This window comes from Meriones unguiculatus, chromosome 3, assembly GCF_030254825.1.
Source record: "Meriones unguiculatus strain TT.TT164.6M chromosome 3, Bangor_MerUng_6.1, whole genome shotgun sequence".
In the NCBI taxonomy this organism is placed as follows: Eukaryota; Metazoa; Chordata; class Mammalia; order Rodentia; family Muridae; genus Meriones; species Meriones unguiculatus.
The window spans coordinates 172,177,180-172,195,047 of NC_083351.1; the positions used below are offsets into that span (position 1 = coordinate 172,177,180).

A 17,868-nucleotide genomic window follows, 5' to 3' on the forward strand; every position below is an offset into this window, starting at 1 on the left:
CCCCTCCCCCAGCTAAGAGATCAACGTGACAAGAGCCTTGAACACCTTCCAGGATGGACCTTCCCTAAGGGAATCTACCTCTGGTCCTGAGTGAAGATATGACATCCTGAACAGCTCCAAAGATTAGAACGTTATATGTTGCTGTATCCTCCGATAAGGCCTGTAGCTGGGACTGTTGATCACAGGGCCAAAAGACAACCCTCTAAGAAGTCTGGATCACCTAAAGCCATGTTGCAGAGGTGGAAGGAAGGAGTATCCCCTCAACGAGGCAGTGCGTGTTTCCTCCCCAGGACCTGTGTGCACTCACTGAGGGAGCCGCCACCCCGTAGCTTTGATAAGCCTGTCTGCTGCTAGGTCCTGATGCCCCTTGCTGATGTCCACTGCTGAACGTGCCAGCCTGCGTCAAAAGGCAGGTCCTTCTCTCTTCCTCTCCTCCATCTACCTCCTTCTGGAAGATGCTGACCCTCATAGCTTGCACGTCCTGGTGCTTTTCTCTCAAGATCTGGTCCTTGCCATTCTGTTTGTGTTGGTTGTGGATTAGGGAGACTAACAACTCAGAGGGGGAAGTCCAGTGTCCCTCTCATCGTGTGGACCCCAATGCGGGGCTCACAGACTGGGTGGTTGGTGGTGGAGTCTCCGGCTGTTCTGCAAGCATGTGCCTTTACTTACCAATCACGGCATAAGATCCACAAGGTCTGTCTTTTTTTTTTTTTTTTTTTATCCTTTTGTATCTCATACCCCTTATACAAAAATGCTTCTGCTTATAAGGTCACAGGTATGAACAGAACAGTTTAGGATGCCCACCCTGCCCTCTGCTAGCAGCTTTACACTGCTGGCGACTCAGGAGTGTGATGGCCGGCTTTGTACTCAGTCTGAGATGGTTTGCACACATCAGTGCATTGTCAGCTTGAACAACATCAAAGCAGTAAACACCTGTTAAAACGCTGCTGAGAAGAGGCATATACTTAGGATGGAGGCAAAAGGAGAGGTAATTTTTCAGATTTGCAAGGCAGGGGACTCTGCTAAATGTTGCAAGGAGCCTATGGCACGACAGGAAAGAAAACGTAAGATGAAGAGTGAGTAAAGACTGAGAAGGAAAGAGTGGAGAATGCAAAGTGAAAAGGGCAGCCTGCTGAGGTCGCAGAGAAATGTCAGCAGCGGTGAGTGATCTGGGCCTAAACTTTGCTGCTGCTGGGGAATGCCAAGCGCTCAGGAGGGAACTTAAGATGGAGCCTGTTGTTGACACGACTGATGGACACAAGTTTGTCTCCAGTGGCTGAGGGCTGCACCCCTGGGCCCTCACAGTGACAGAGCAGTGAATGGTTGGATGGCGGTGAAGGTGAACCCATCCCTGCAGCAGTGAAGGCTTTGAGGAAGAGACACCCGGGCCTCTTTCTTCAGCCATCAGATTGCTGAAACAGCAACTAGAAATTTCCCCAGGGAATTGGAGTGTCTTCAGGACTCTAGTGCTGGGGAGAGATCTGAAGTCTGGTTGCCCACTTGTTGGGAAGAGCTGGTCTCTCAGAACAAGACTTCTAACAACCTGTAGGAGAGACCAGGAGCCAGGCTCTGAGACAGCAGTTACCGGCAGGACCATTCTGAACCAGTGCTGCTTAGACAGCATTCTTCTTGCACTCTGTTTAACCAGACTGTCTTGCCAGAGCCCCTGTTGGGGAGGCTGTCATTGTCACTGAAGACCTTTGTTTGTTCCTCTTCCCAGTGTGGTTACAGGGAACAAATCTCCCTTTTCTGCTTTTCACTATCGCTTGCCTTTTTAATAGGCATATTGAAGGCCAGGGGCCAAGGCTAGCCGGCTAGGCTGTCAGGGTCCAGGCTTTGGGCTCCACAAACAGGGATGCTGTTACATATACATATAATTAAAATAAACATACATATACTTATGCATATAATTAAAAGGAACATACCTATACATATAATTAAAAATGAACATTTTTTTAAAAGAAGAGTTACAATTTAAGGAGAAAAAAATAACTGGGCAGGCAGAATCTGAAAGACCATGAGTTCAAGTCTAGCTTGCGGTATGTGGTAAAATTTGGTCTTCAGTAGAAACCCATACAAATAATACTTTGGAGCCTAAACCCTTCGCAAGTGGGATAGCTACTCTATAGTACTGCAGTGCGGTTAGAAAGGAAGATATTTCCTGCTCACCTCCTCAGTAATTTCACCTCTAGTAAGCAATGCATTCATCCACGTTGGAAGGGAGCTATCACCACCATCGCCGTGGAAACAGTCTTAAAGAGAGAATGAGCACACAGATACTTTCACTCTCTCACCGTGTCTTCTGCAGCCACCTCGCTGTGTGGACCCGTGTCCCAAGACCAATCCAGGCATTATAGTCCTGCCTATAGTGATCCCTAACGGTTTAAAACCTGGCTTGGGTTTTGGCTTTCTCGTGTTACCATATTTGATGTTCTCACCTGGTCTCACTGTGAGTCTGCCCTCTGACCTTCCGAATACCCCCAGGGAGGTGGAAGGGGCATGTGACACCAGGCAGCACTTCCAAGATTGGCTTTAACGACTTTGTGCGTGGCAGCTAAATGGTGTAGTCTGAGACTATGTACTCCTGATGCCACCAAAAAAGCATGTCATAACATGGCCTCTTGGTAGAGGGCTCCTCCTTGTTTGCGGACATTCTTGTATGAAAAAAGAAGGAAGGAAGGAAGGAAGGAAGGAAGGAAGGAAGGGAGGGAGGGAGGGAGGGAGGGAGGAAGGAAGGAAGAAAGGAAGGAAGGAAGGAAGGAAAGAAGGAAAAAAGGAAAGAATGAACAAAGGAAGGAATGAAGGAAGGAAGGAAGGAAGAAATTTCTTTCTAAGACCTAGGCTGACAGTTCTGCCCAGGCTTACCCAGACAGGGATTAGCTTCTTCAGTGTTCCTGTGTAAATTGTGTCAAGCAAAACCCCATATTGCTCAACCTAATCCTCCCTTGACACATTTGACGGAATATAACAGAATAAGATGGGACCAAGGAATTAGAAAATATTATGTCAGAGAAAGAGTGCTCTCTGGGGCTCTGACATGACAGCCTTCAGGTGGATATTCTAAATATTCATTCGGGGTATTGGAACCGCTATCAACAAACTCATTTTTGGAGAAAATACTTTCACTTCAACTGTCAACGGACAAAGGGCCTCCATAATACGTGGCTTCCAGCTGAAGAGAGAAAATGTACTTGAAGTTCACAAATACATGCGTAATCACACCTTTTGTTGGTATAATGTTCTTTTGGAATGTATACACCTTAACCCTTGATCATTCAAATGCTGATTTCTCTCCCCCACTCTCTGGTTTCAATCCAGACATTGCATTGTGATACTTTTTCTAAGCATCATCTGTCTCAACTTTGTGTAAACATGACAAAATAAAACAACCAGCCACGTTGAGCCATGGAGAGGAAGAAGTAGGAAGGAGAGGGGAGGAGCCAGAGGACAGGAAGGAGTGGGAGGCAGAGGAGGAGGAAGAGCAGAGGCTGGCAGACAGAGGCTGGAGGAGAGGTCTTGGAACAATGTGGAGAAAGAACCGGACCTAATATATCACTAATAGCAAGTATAATGGGTGAATTTAAATGTTAGGAAACTATGCAGGCTTGGAGGTTTAGGATGGAGTAACTATTGCCCAGCATTGTGTTCTAGGTTAACTAAATAAATCATAGTCTCTGTGGGGTGATTTGGTTATACAGCTGTTTAGGATTAACAGCAGCGTTATTAAAAGATAGATCAATAGTAAATATTAACCAACCAATAGTACATATTAAAAGATAGCACATATCAATAGTAAATAGTAAATAGTAAATACAACACCCTTTTTATTTTAAAAAGTCATTTACTATTTTTCAAAACTAGCTGTCACAAAAGACATTAGCCTTGTAAATCATTTCCTGGGAAGACTAAGAAGGTGTGAGCTGAGCTACTCTGTAGTGACCTGGTTCGTCCCTTGGTGCTGCTATAGCTGAGCCAAATTTGGTTTCTCTGACGCAGGAACATCCCAGGACCCGAATGAAACAGGCAGTGTGAAAAGCCAAGGGTGGCTGGGGGCAAGTGGCTTTGGAAGATGGTCATGGTTTAACATCTCCAGTCTCCGTGTCCCCTGCTAAGTCTCAAGAACACATTTAGGTGTCTGAATGTGTCATTATTTGAGCCTCCTTTGGAGATCTATGGCTTCCACAAAATACAAATAACCAACCAAAGTCTCGAAGATGCTCAGCAGTTCAAAACCACTAAGGTCCAACTAAGAACTGTTCTATCAACCCAACAGTTGGTAGGAAAGGACTCGTGGTGAACGGGCTCGGAACAGGCAGATTTCCTAAAAACCCTACACAAATCAAGATGAAAGGCAACAGAGTTGGCTAAGAAGACAGGACCCGGATGGTTATGAGTCTCCAGATGATTCATCTTCCCCCAGGAAGATCCCCAAAGTGGAAGACAACGCAGGTTAGGTAGGAAGGCAAGCAGATGATAGACTGCTTGGCCCTGGGCATACCATGCTCCAGAGCACAGGATGAGCTCGAGGTGTAGGCAAATTTGGGGTTCCAAAGTAAAAGGCTGAACAGGCTGAAAATCCAGCAACTCTTAGACCAGCGAGAGAAACAAGGTCACAGGGCAAACTGCTGCTCCTGCACTGGGAAGGCAGCTGGAAGAGGCAGGAAGTGCCAACACATGGAACAGAAAGAAGCCTCTATGGCAGTGAACCCCCAACTTTATTTTCACTGCTACTGCATAACTGTGTTTCTGCTGCTGAGTGATGCGTCAGTCTGTAAGACCACTGGGAATGCGTGTCTTCTGATGTCCTGCCCACAGGCTGAGAACTGATGCTGTCCAGGTTCCAGTGCTGACGGAGGAAAACCAGAACTTACCTGATGCAGGAAAACTGGAACTTACATGACACGTTCTTATGAATTACATGGACACATAGGTGGGAGCTGATACTCCCATGTGACCTGGTCTCAAGTGGCCCCGATGCTTTTGTGGCTTTTAACTCCAGGAGCTTGACCAGGTTCCCACAGCAGAACTTCAGAGAAAGCTTGCCTCATACTTGTATGCAGAGGAAGAAAGATGGATCCATTTTTTTCTTTTCCTTTTTTCTCCCTTATTTTGAAAATAGATTCTTTTCTCATACAATAAATCCCTGATGACAGTTTCCCCTCCCTCTCCTCCTCCCAATCCCTTCCCACCTCCTCTTCACTCTAGACCTACTTTCTTTCTGTTTCTCATTAGAAAAGAACTTCGAGATAAAAAAAACAAACATAATTAAACATTAAAAAAAAAAAAAAACAAAACCATCACATCGAAGTTGAACAAGGCAAACCAACAGAAGGAAAAGAGCCCCAAGAGAAACCCAAGAATCAGACCCGCTCATTGACACATTCAGGAGTCCCATAGAAATACTAAGCTGAAAGCTATGATACAAATGCAGAGGACCTGGTGGAGACCCTAGTTGGCCCTGCGCTGGCTGCTTCAGTCTCTAGTGGGAGCCATTTTTAAATACACCAGCTCGTTCTGTTCTTTAACAAGGCCTGTCCAGAGTGGAAGCTCCCGGGGCATGCTGGCGCTTCATCGGAGCCTAGTTACTGCCTGCATGAAGGGAAATGGCCTTCCACGTGTGATGAGGGAACACCCAACTCTAGGCCATTCTCCCTGCCTTGTTCTAAAAGCTGAGGACCACTTGTGCCATTCACAGCCCAGGGGCTTAGGCGCACCGAGACAAAGGCCGAGTTCCAACATCAGGGAGCGCTCCCGCCCAACTCCTCCTTCTAACACTATCAAAAGCCAGACCTGTGTCCTACTGTACTCAAGGCATCGTGTCTAGAGAGCGAGAGAAAAAGCACAGGCATGCCGAGAGCAAGAGCAGTGTGAAGAGGCAGAGAGAGCATCAGGAGGTGCGGCAGAGCTGTGGGAGCCATCACGCAGGGAATTTACAGCCTCCATGTCAGTAGCTAGGTGCTCTGCGTGGGGCAAGAACACATGGTGAGTCTGTGCCGAAAGACAGAGCCCATGATCACAGCCTTATGGGCCCATAGAAACTGGAAATGATACTGCAGCAGAGATGAAGATCTTCAATGGGCTTCTTGTGATTTGTAGACACAGCTGGGGAGAGAATCTCCAAGAGCTATGAATCAACTGTTCGCGCTGTAACAAGCTGTAGGGGGTAGCAGAAAACGGAAGGGAAGGAAGACGCAGGAGAAATATTTGAAGCAGTAATGGCAGAATTTCCAGGAAGCTCAGAGAATATGAAGCAGAATATGCCGTGGTGGGGAAGACAGGCAGACAGAAATACGTAATCCTATACATACGATGAGAAAAGAAATTAAAGACGCAGGAAAAATACTGAAATAAGCCAGAAGGGAAAAATAAAAACACCTTCACCTACACAGGAGTAAAGATAAAAACCTCATTAAGAAAGCAAGGAGAGTAGACTGAAGTACTTAAAGTTTTAAACAGAAAAAAACATTAACTAACACCATCCTTGAAAAAAAAAAAAAAAAAGAACATTGTCAGACAAAGAAAACCGAGGGTGGCTGTTGCTTGTGCCTGCATTTCACAAAACATGAAAAGGAATCAGAAAGAAAGAAAGAAAGGACCATACAAGTGAGAAATGTAATTTGCAAAATGAAAGAAAAAGCATTAAGGAAAGATAAATGACTATAAAAAGAAACCTTTAATTTCTTGTTCTTTATTGGTCTATCAGGATGTTCAAAGTGTACAGGCAGAAATACATCTGCTTAGCATTCTTATCTACATATGTAGATATAGGAATATATATCGATATGTATACGGAGGCCTGATCTGTGTGCTTGCAGATAAGTGAAATGAGTGAAAGCCGTGACATAGGGATGGTGGCAATCTTCTTTACTAAATAAGGAACACCAGATATGAGGTGATACAGAATTATTTCAAGCTGAACGTGGATTAGTTATACATTATAAACTTTAGGGAAAGTAGTAAATTGCTTTTTTTAAAGTGTAACTGACTTGATAATCAACGAAAGACGCTGTAATCATAAAATATTAAATCATAAAAGGAGACCAGACACAGTGATGCAGGCCTGTGATTCCAGCATTCTGGAAATTGAGGCAGTAGCCTGGATCATAAGCTCCAGGCTTCCTGGGCTATACAACAAGACCCTGCCTCAAGAGACAGAGAGATGGACGGACAGACAGACAGACAGACAGAGCTACTAGAGATATAGTTCGGCAGTGATCAGTGTTACTGATCATGGTCGTGTGTTGTCTGTTGCCGTCCCCTCCCCCCCTGCAACCCTAGTACTCACAGTAGGTGACTACCCTTTGGCTGTCTAACTCCATTTCCAGGGGGACTCAAGACCTCTGGCTTCTACAGATTTCTGTGTGCACAGATGCTCATGCACGCGCGCGCACACACACACACACTTTTAAAATCATAAAAATAAATCTTTAAAAGTAACAAAATAAACAGAAACCAACCCATAATATCAAATGAAATTGCAAACTAGAAATCAAAATCCAAAGCTTGTTTTTTGAATAAAGATCGAGAATCAACTAGCTTCCTGGGCTCCCAAAAGTAACACATGCATTGTTACTATCAGAAACGTAAGAGGCGCCATCACTAGAGATCCCACGGACAATAAGAAGACAGCAGAGGTAGACTGACAAGCCATTAAAAGGCACAATCTCCCCAAACTCACAGAAGCAGAAACAGACACTCTGAATAGAAGTGCATTTACTCAAAAAGGTAGGATTAACAATACCTTTCCAAAATAGAAAGGACCAGTTCAAGACAGGTTCACTAGAGAATCCCACCAAATTCTACCAACTCTCTATCTATGCCAATATATTTCTGAAGATGGAAATGGAGGGAATATTTCCAAATTTATTCTATGATGCTAGTATCACCATAACACCAGAGCCATTAAAGATATTACAAAAAGACAGATACAGAAAAGTATCTCTCATGAACGTAAATGCTATAATCCTCAACAAAATATAAGTGCATTGCATAAAAATACTATATTATATACTCTGAATGAGTGGGACTTTACCTTAAATATACAAGTCTGAGTCTGTGCTGGAAAATCAATTGTATACGTCAGAAACAGGTAGAGATAGACAATTAACAATTAACCTTATTAAGAAATGAAGACAAAAGTAGCTGAGGAGATTGAACACCTAGTAAACTGGGAGGCATTTACTTGACAAAGTGCTCTAATGGGTGACGCTCACTAAGACCAAGGCATGGCACGCTGTCCCCTCTCAGCTCTCACTCCCAATGTCACATGGGCGTTCCTAGCTAATGGAGTCAAACAAGAAAAAGAAATAAAAGATACGCCGATTGGATACAGACCCGGTCTTTGTTCATAAATGACATGATTATCTTTGTAGAGAATATAAGAAAATAATAACAACAACCGTGCTGGAACTTTCAACAAGGTTGTCACGATAGGGTTCAGGTACAGAATTCAATGAGCTTTCTGTATACCGGCAATACACAAATGGAATTTTAAGTTAAAACACACTACTGCTAGCACTCCCAGAAATAAAACCACTGGAGAGAAATTTTATAAAACATGCTTTGTACACACACACACACACACACACACACACACACACACACACCCTATGAGGATAAACTGCAAAACTCTGATGAAAGAAATCTAAGATTTAGATAAATAAACGAGGACACCCTGTGCTTATGGATATGAGAGTATTGTCAAGACACCAGTTCTTCCTACTTTGATTTCAGAGTCACTGTAATTCTAACTTTAAGCCCAGTAACACCTTTTATAAGTACTTGAAAAAATGATTCTATAGCTTATACATGAGACAGAAAACCCAGAATAGCCAACACAATGTTGAAGGAGAACAAACAGAAGGATTAATACCATCTGCTGACAAGATGTAGCGTATGTCTACCGTAACCAAGATAATATGAAAATGGAACAGATCAACAGCTCTGTGGACAACAGATCTGTGGAATAGAATGTAGTCTAAGACCCACAAAAACAGTCCAGTGAGTATAACAGAGGAGCGAACACGATAAAATTGAACACACGCGTGCACTCTTTTCAACGAAGAGTCCTACAATAGACATTCACATTCAAAAATCCGCATTTAGCAGCAGACATGCGGGTAAAATACAGAACAGCAAAACTATTTGAAAATGGTAACGCAGCAAACTTAAAGAACCTTGGATCTGATGGGTCATTCTTTAAGGTATAACCCCAAATATAATCTGAGAGAAAGAATCAGGAAGCTGATATTGTCACTGATGTCCAAATGTTCTTCTCCACCAAAGATGCTGGAGGAAGTAGTTACAGAAGACTGATCTGATAAAGAGCTCATTCTCAAAATACACACACATACACACGCACAAACCCTCTGAGAACTTAATAATAAGAAAATAAGCAGGGGACTGAAGACATGGCTCAGAGGTTAAGATCACTGGCTGCTCTTGCAGAGAACCTGGGTTCAGTTCCCAGAACCCAAAGGGCAGCTCCCAACCATCTGTAATTTCAATTCAAGAGGATCTAGTGCCCTCTTCTGGCTTCCACAGAAGCATACATGTGGTGCACTGACATACACATAGGCAAAGGACCCAGAAGCGTAAATAAAAAAAAGAAACAATTTCTAAAAGAAAACTACAGACCAACAAAAATGCGCCAACAACCACAATATATCTCATTTAGAAAGAAACACTGGTGGAAAATTAGCACGTGGGAGAGGCCACGAGTCACACGCCATCAGGTAAAGGCACAACCACTCCTGGCCAGTAGGAGAACAAAAAAAATACAGCCACTTCGGAAGACAGGTTGGCTCTTTTTCTAAAACCGAATACCGTCTTACCGTATAACACAGACATGCTGGTCCTTGGCACTCACTCAAGTGGTTCTAAAGCTTTCGTTGGCAGGAATGTAACGTGGGTGTGTACAGCCACTGTGCTTATAACCGGTGCTGTCCCTTTGTGGCTGGCTACGTAAACTGAGGCACATCCGGATCAGTACGTGGGTCACTGCTCAGGGCTGTGTTGAGCTGTCCCGGGGATGGAGAGGTGTGGAGGCGGCCTAAGAGTGCACTCTCCCCTCAGGGAAGGTGGCCCTCAGAGGCTGCATCCCGCTGTGTGACCTCTGTGTGACAGGACCGCTTGTTGGCAGGTGTTGTGGAGCTCTGAGCGGTGGGAAGAAGGCACGGGGGACTGCTGGGTAGTGAAATACTCCACGATTTTTGAACAGCTGCCCTCGTCCTTACACGTGTGACCAAACCCATACAACAGAACACCGACACTGAGCCCGGAGGTGAGCTATGGCTCCTGAGAGTGTCAGCCCCGGTACACACTCATCAGTTAGGTCAAGTGTGCCGCCTGCTGAAGGACACTGATAACAGGGGTGCATGTGTGGAGTGGGACCGTGTGTGTGTGTGTCTGTGTGTGTGTGTACAAACATGTGCACCCATGCACTCTCGCGCAGAGACTAGAGCAGACATCAAGGGTTTTCTTTCTATGACAAAGTCTGACACTGAATTTGAAGCTTGGCATTTTATTCAAACAGTCAGCAGGCTCCTAGGAGCCACCTGTCTATGCCCTCTCCCCCCTTGCTGGACTGCAGGCATGTGCAGCCATGCCTGGCTTTTTACTTGGGTGCTGGAGATTTGAACTCAGGTCCTCACACTTGCAGAGTAAACACTCTCACCCACTGAGCCCTTTCCTCAGCCTCTAAACTGCTTTTTAAAAATAAATAAATAAATAGCCTTTACAAAGTAGACAAGAGAGCATCACTGGAAGGCAGCAGCTCTCCCCTGGGGATCTGAATGACTGAGTTAGGCCACTGGACCACCTGAGCTAAATGGTGTCTCAGGACGGAGCCCCTCCACTGCCTTTCACCCTGGAGCGGCAACATCAGACATCTCTTTTCTTCCTGGGGCTTTAGAACAGAAGTGATTTTTCTGCTCTGTGCCATCCCATCCATTCTCTTAATTGATCTCATCACCATGGCAATGAGGCAAGGTCCATGTTCTCGCGTGTCTGCAATCGCATCCTCCCCGGGCTACTTCAGAATTGTGCATGGTATGTCTGCTTAGGACCCTGAAGGAATGGCTTCCCCGAATGGGGGAATAGAGAAGATAAGCAAAGTAGTAAGAGGTTTAAGCTGCCTCCAGACTGAGGTGACATTCTGGATGACGGGCATGATGGTACATGGCTGGGCAGCCGGTAGCCAACTCCTCTACTTCAAGGAGAACAGTTGGTTAGCTCTCGCTGAGGGCATACCACATCGGTTCCCCCTTTCTTCCTTAGCAACAAAACCGGGATTTTATTCACGGGCAGGATGTATCAGCCAAAAGAACGTTTCCCTTTCTCTTGAGGGCAGATATGGTCACCAAGAGGAAAGTGGGCAGAGTGTGTGTGCCGCTGTTTCTCCACCGAACGACTTCCAGTTGGAGCTTAGTGGACAGTGTGGACCATTAAGTCACAGAGAGCAGATGTCTCGGGAAATGACAGAGTGGACGTCACATGGTATGTACTGTTGAGCTGAAGGAAGAGGACCGTTTTCTGCTGAGCGGCTGCTGCGGCCTTTCTTGCCAACTTGGACACCTGTTTCTAGAGCCAGTCAATCTCCCTGCCTTGCCCTGCCCCGCCTTGGCCTTGCCCCTTCATGACTTTCCTACCTCAAGTCCAGAGTACCAGGATTACAGTCATGTGCTGCCAGAACGCTTGTAATGGTAGGAGAACTAAACTCCCACCTTGTTTAAGCCAAACACAGTTTCTCACTGGAAGACCTATCTCAGCCTTACATGTGACTCACTTCAACATTTGCAGTGCTCAGGCCAAGAGGATAGTGTAACCCCTAGTCTGGCTCGCACCCTCCTCTTCCCACATCCAGCTCTGCCCATTGCGTGGCTCTCCAGCCTTAAATGTGCTGCCACCTAGCCACCCTTCAGGCCTGGGAAGCACAGAGGCCTGAAGGATACTGGTGTAGGCTCTGGAATGGGCCCAGCCATCGGAACTGGGGATTCTAAGACCCTAGGAATCCAAGGATACTCCAGAAGGTCCTTATGGCCCTGTAATCTACTCAGCCTCCATGAAGAACACTTCTTTCAGGCACAAGGCCTGTCTTCCTCCGTTAACAGCATCAAGGAAAGGCCCTTCAGCCTGGCCCTCGGCCAAGCTTCGCTTTTGATTGGCTGTTGTTAGGATGGTTAAGCAGAGGTTTGGCCATCACTGAATTGCAAACTCTGTGTGAATGGGCTGAAGCAGGTCCTTCAGGTGCTCTGTCTCAATCACACCCTTGGGAAAATCTCCAACAGGTTCTTAGCTGGATCCATGCATGAACTTCACACCCGGGAAGGGCAGTAAAGCAGGCTCAGAGACGAGCAAACAACCTGTAAGGGGTGTCCCTGGGGAGGCCCTGGACCATGCTCCCGAGGCACATTCCTCTGCCGGCCAGGAAGCCTGGATAACAAGGACCGAGAGCTAATGGGACAGGCCCGGGTCCTGCCCTGTAGCTCACCCCCAACATGTAATGACAATTCCTGTACAGAACCATGCCTTCCTGGCACGACTGGGAAAACCAGTTCCCTGAGCATGAGAAAACCCGAACTTCGGCATAATCTTGTGCCTGCATCTTGGATGCTACTTTAGTTCCGTGACTCTGAGGCTTGTTTGAGATCATGGGTTCTCTGGGTTCCCTCAGAATGCTTGCACACAGTGCTGTTGTATCTTTGAAACAGTCAAGTATGACTGAAAGAACACTGAGTGAATGAATAATCGGAGCTGCAGGGACTTTAAGCCCCTGCTTGCTACTCACATCTATTGTTTTCTATAATGTGTGTGTGTTTAATTATTCCACGATGCTGCTTTTGAAGTCTTAAAAACCTTTCTGGCTTGTATAATCTCTATCCTGACCACTTCCTCACTGGTCTTGGCTCAAAGACCAATTCCTCCCATGAGGCCTTCAATCAGCCCCACCCCTCAGCCTTGCAGTGAGAGTTAGGAGCTGGTCCTCTGTGCCCCCTCAGAGGACCTGTGTTATAGCATCTCTCACTCTTTTTAGGTTCACTGCCCTTCTGCACATCTGGGAAGACAGAAGCTAATCTTTAGGACCATCCCAGCAGAAACTCAAAGAGCCCTGTGGAAAGATGATATGAGTGGGTGGGTTCTGATAGCTGCGCCCCCTTTGGTGGCCTCTAGCCCGGTGATGGAAGAGACATTCCCAGATAATGATCCAGGGAACTTGCCAAAATAGTCTTGGGTTCTTCAGTGTGCATTTGGGGCAATGTGCACTGTCTGAACACACACCGTGAACCAGACCCCAACATTTCTAAGAGGAAGGCCTGGGGAGCTCTCCCACCCTTATGGTCTAAGAAACCCAGACTGTTAGAACATCATCTCTGGGCTCATTAATAAAACAGAGAAGCATCTTGGCCTTCTGGTGGATTGACATCAATCCACGGGCTGACTGTCCCAAAGCATTACTAATTGTATAGCGACATCATTTATATCGCAGAATTGGAAGTGACACACCCATCTAAGCTCACCGTTGGTTAAATAAGCCGTGACACACTCAACTGAAGCATTCGCCTGAAGGCTTTGACAACGGTGTCCATAATATAATCTGAAGTCAAAGGCAAGACATAAAATCACATATGCAGTGTGACTGCCATCACACCAGATACATCAAATATATGCCAGAACATGGAGGCAGCAGGACATTAATAGTGGCAGTGTTTATGCATTAGGACCATGCTTTCCCTAATGATCTCTCCCCCTCTCTCTCTTCCCTCCTCCCTTTTCTTTTTAGAAATCTGTTCCATCTCAGGATTGAAGCATGCTCATGCATGCTGGATAGCTATGTCCCAGCTAAGCTGTATCTCCGGCTCCGTGACTCTTAATATTTACTTTCATGGTAAAAACTCAAAATTAGGAAATCGCTTCACTGCTAATTGAGACCACTGTGTTCTTTTCGCTCTAAGACGTTTGGCTTGTGGTACTGGGTATGCTTGCCAGAAAGAGCAAAGACCTTCCAGTAAAGCATCAGAAGCGGAGAGGAAGGCACAGTTCTGCATCCTGGCCATGCTACCATGCCTGATGTGCTGGGGCTCTGACTGCATGCCAGCCATTGCTCGTACTTGCAATGTATGCACTGCAGCTCCATGCACAGCTGTGCGGAGTAAGGATCACTGATACCCTCCTTCACGATGAAAGGAGCCACTGGGAATCTGTTCGCTGGCAAGTGGGAGCATGGCCAGGACAGGGCCGTTTCCTCTGAGTCCAGCCACTTTCCCCCTCTTGGCTCAGGCGTGCATTCTGTGCCACAGTACCTTTTGTGTAAGGATCTTTGGGTTGGCCAAAGGCATGGCATCTGTTCCCAGTTTCAGCCTGAATGGCTGGATTCTGTACCAAAAGATCCCCTGCTGAGTCCAGCCCATCTGAGATGGTCCTGGGTAACCATTGAGTCCCCTGTGTTATTGTAAAGTAAGCCCTGAGCAAGGCAGGGCCCCAAAGTTGTCCTCATCACACATAAATCCATCGCTTTAGGAGCAACAAGCCTGTTTATAAAGCTCCTGGAGTGGCCAACATTGCAGACCCCAACTAACATGAACACAGTACAGTACAGAGCAGTATTTGGCTAGGAAGGGTATTTCCTTCTTGTTGACCTCATTATGGGCAACGTTTCTTCATGTGCTTATTGAAAGTTTCGCCTTGCAAATGGCAGTCAGCTAAACACACTGAGCTGACACATGGTCTTTGAGGAACCCTGATATGTGGTCCCATTTTCTCCACACAGTAACCTCTTGGTGCCATGTTTTCATGGGGCAGACAGACGGCATCGAGAGACCTGACCAAGGCACCTGGAGAGAATCAGTCGTGTTGGAGTCAAGTGTGTCACTATCTAAGGGTGGATACTTCCTCCGGATACCTCAGGGAAGCTCAGGCAGAAGAGAGGGGAAGCAGACAAATCCCATGAAGTCGGCCTTGCAACTCAAGTCAGAGGAAAGGACACCTCGATAAATGGAAACCCGTGACATGGGAAACTTGAAATTCAGAACAAATGTGCCCCCCCCCACCAGACTTAGACAAATTCTCAGATTAAGGCCCGGCTTAGGACTGTGATGGGAGTACCACAGCAACACCCTGCTTTGCCTCCTTCGCTGGTCCATTTGATCTCTATTCACACACTTTCTCTGAACCTGGACCATGGGGTCAGCAAGCGTATTGATGACATCGAGCCTCCTGCCCTTCTCAGTGACGTCTGGATGCTTGCCAACCTGCAGCCACCCGATGTGGGAGAAAAAGAAGCCACGGCGGGCATTGTGGGGGTTTGCATCTGTCTCTGAGTCCTTGTGGTGGGCTCGATGCTCCCTGGCCCATACGAAGATGTTGTTCTGCGGAGAGAAAACAGAGCGTGAGTGGAGTGTCCGCAGGTAGGATGCCTTTCCAGGAAGTTCCAGCCTCTCTCCCTGCTCCCATGGCTCATAGCTCTGTTCACACTGTCCTTACACAGTCCCTGAACCTCCCATCTGTTGTTCTTAACAAAATCTCAATCTTTCAGTTTTACCAAAAAAGACTCGGTAGCCAGATGTTGGGGTGAAAGCCTGCTTGCTCAGAGAGGAAGAGCAAGCACCCAGCTGACCTTCCTCCTCAGCTGATGTCCCAAAACCAAGAAAAGTACCTTCCCCATTCCCTCAATGCCCCCAAACTCAGAGTCCCTCCCTTCTACTTCCTGTGTGTCTATCTATCCTCTGACTTCCTCTTACTCTTTATGGTTTTTTTCCTCACGTACATTCCCTGTCAAGTGGTTGCTTGATCCACCTCTTGACTTATGGTCGACTTTATTTAATCCTGTTTACATTATTCAAGCAGAAAGCTCTTAGATTAAAGGTGTGTGCTAGGGCTGAGCCATACCACAACTAGAAACAGCTTTGCTGTTGTTGCTGTTCGTTTGTTTTTCAGTAAACAACACAATCTCAGGATTCACAGTTCTTTGAAATATTCTGTAACACGTCCAGCCCCTAAACATGGCCTAGGATAGTTTTCATCAGCACAAGAAATCCTCATTCAGCAGGATGTAAGCTTGTGTTTGGGATCCACTACTGAGAAAGCCTGGGTGTTTGGGTCACACAGAAAGAGACTTGAAATACCAAGTGCTGGTGAGATTCTCAATCCCCAGGGAGCGATTTATACTGGGAAAAGAGATGTGGGTGAGGAGGAAGACTTGACTGTCAGGAGAGCGGAAACCTTAAGTACGAAGGCATTTCTGCTCTCCTCCCAGACCATTTCCTTCCCTTCCTGACACTGATGACCTCCATAAGGTGCAATTTAGAAAGCACAGGAAATCAGGAAGTAAAAAACCCACCAAGCTGCATCTCCATGTCTCTAAAAAAAATGTCTCTATCTATAGGTGGAGGCACATATGAGTTTGTGTAAGGACTGCTCCAACAGAGTGTTACAGACACTGAGGGGTGCAACTTTGGCTCTGTATGGAATCTGGTCTGTTGGGCAGTACCAAATAACTCCCCCGCTATTGTGAGAGTTTTGAGTTCTTAAAAGACAAAGCCAGTTATGCTATGTGAATATGTTTTTGTTTTAATCCCAGGTGTGGGATATGGGGCTGCTTCAGTTTCTCCACAGCCATTAACTGTGATTGTCTCGTGCTCTAGCAGTGTGACTTGTGCCAGCTGCAAATGGTTTCATTCTGAGAACTCGTGAGACAGTATAAATGCCAGAGCCCCGAGAGGGCCTGTGGTGGCTGCTGCTGCCTACCACTGCTGCTGGTTCATCCTGCTGCTACGTTTGCAGTTGCTGGACTGCTGGACGGCTGGATATCCTGATTGTGAAGCTTGGACTTGCCCCAAGGAACTATGTCCATAAACAGCAGGAAGCAGTCTAAAGAGACATGTGATGCCCCTTTCCCTTCTAACTTCTTTCTCTCCTACCGAGTGTTGAGGTTGGAAGGGATTAGGGTGGATAAGGGTGGCAAGGGAGGTAGAGGTATAAGAAGCCCAATGAAATAAGATTTTAAAAAATGCATGCCTAGACCCTGCTGTACCTAAACAGCAGTGCCCTTCTGTCATGGGAGACAACTGGGGGGCATCCATGAGTGAGGTGTCAGAAGCAAGAATGGGGGCGCTGTAATGTGGTGGCTGTTAAGACTCTCTGTAGCCACAGACATAAGATGGACAGACTTCTGAGTTACGCTTCCTGTTTGGGGTTTCCGTTTTGTGTTGTATGGTTCTTCATATAACAACACTTTCAAACATCTGGAAGACAGATGAGGTTGGGCAGTCATGGTTTGGAAAATTAATCTGAAAATAAAAACGTAAATGCTACACAGTTGTTCTCTTTCTGATGGTTTTGAACCATGATAATTCAGGACTTGATGTTCTGATTTGGAATCTTCCACCATTAATAGTGACTTTGTCGGGCTGAAGAAATGGCTCAGTGGTTAAGAGCACTGTCTGCTCTTCCAAAGGATCTGGGTTCAATTCCCAGCACCCACATGGCAGCTCACAACTGTCTATAAGCCAATTCCAAGGGATCTGACACCTTCACACTAATGCACATATAAAATAAAATTAAACAAATTATTTAAAAAAATCATGATTTTGTCTTGCTGATGAGAAAGGCCTTAAGGAACTGTTCTGTTCACCCAAAAGAGGCTCCAGGCCTTTGGAGTTAGTTAGCTCACCAATGCTGATAGAAGCCTACTCAGTCATGTTCACTCAATAGTATCACTACAAAAAGATTAAATCTGGGCCTGCAGAGATGGATGACTCCACGGTTCAAAGCATTTGCTGGTCTTCCAGAGGCTCTGAGTTCACTCCCCAGCACCCAGCACCCAGGTTGCTCACAACTGTAACTCCAGGGAATCCAATGCCTCCAGACTGC

General features: G+C 46.1%; 1 protein-coding gene across 1 annotated transcript in view; it reads right to left on the reverse strand.

The window, feature by feature from the left end:
- Nucleotides 1-17,868, reverse strand: part of Scd5 (stearoyl-CoA desaturase 5) — a 109,642-nt gene that overhangs the window by 13,477 nt on the left and 78,297 nt on the right. Inside the window, 3 exon segments of the mRNA XM_060381005.1 lie at nt 13,331-13,339; nt 15,158-15,365; nt 16,075-16,083. Coding sequence (XP_060236988.1) covers nt 13,331-13,339; nt 15,158-15,365; nt 16,075-16,083 — 226 coding nt within the window.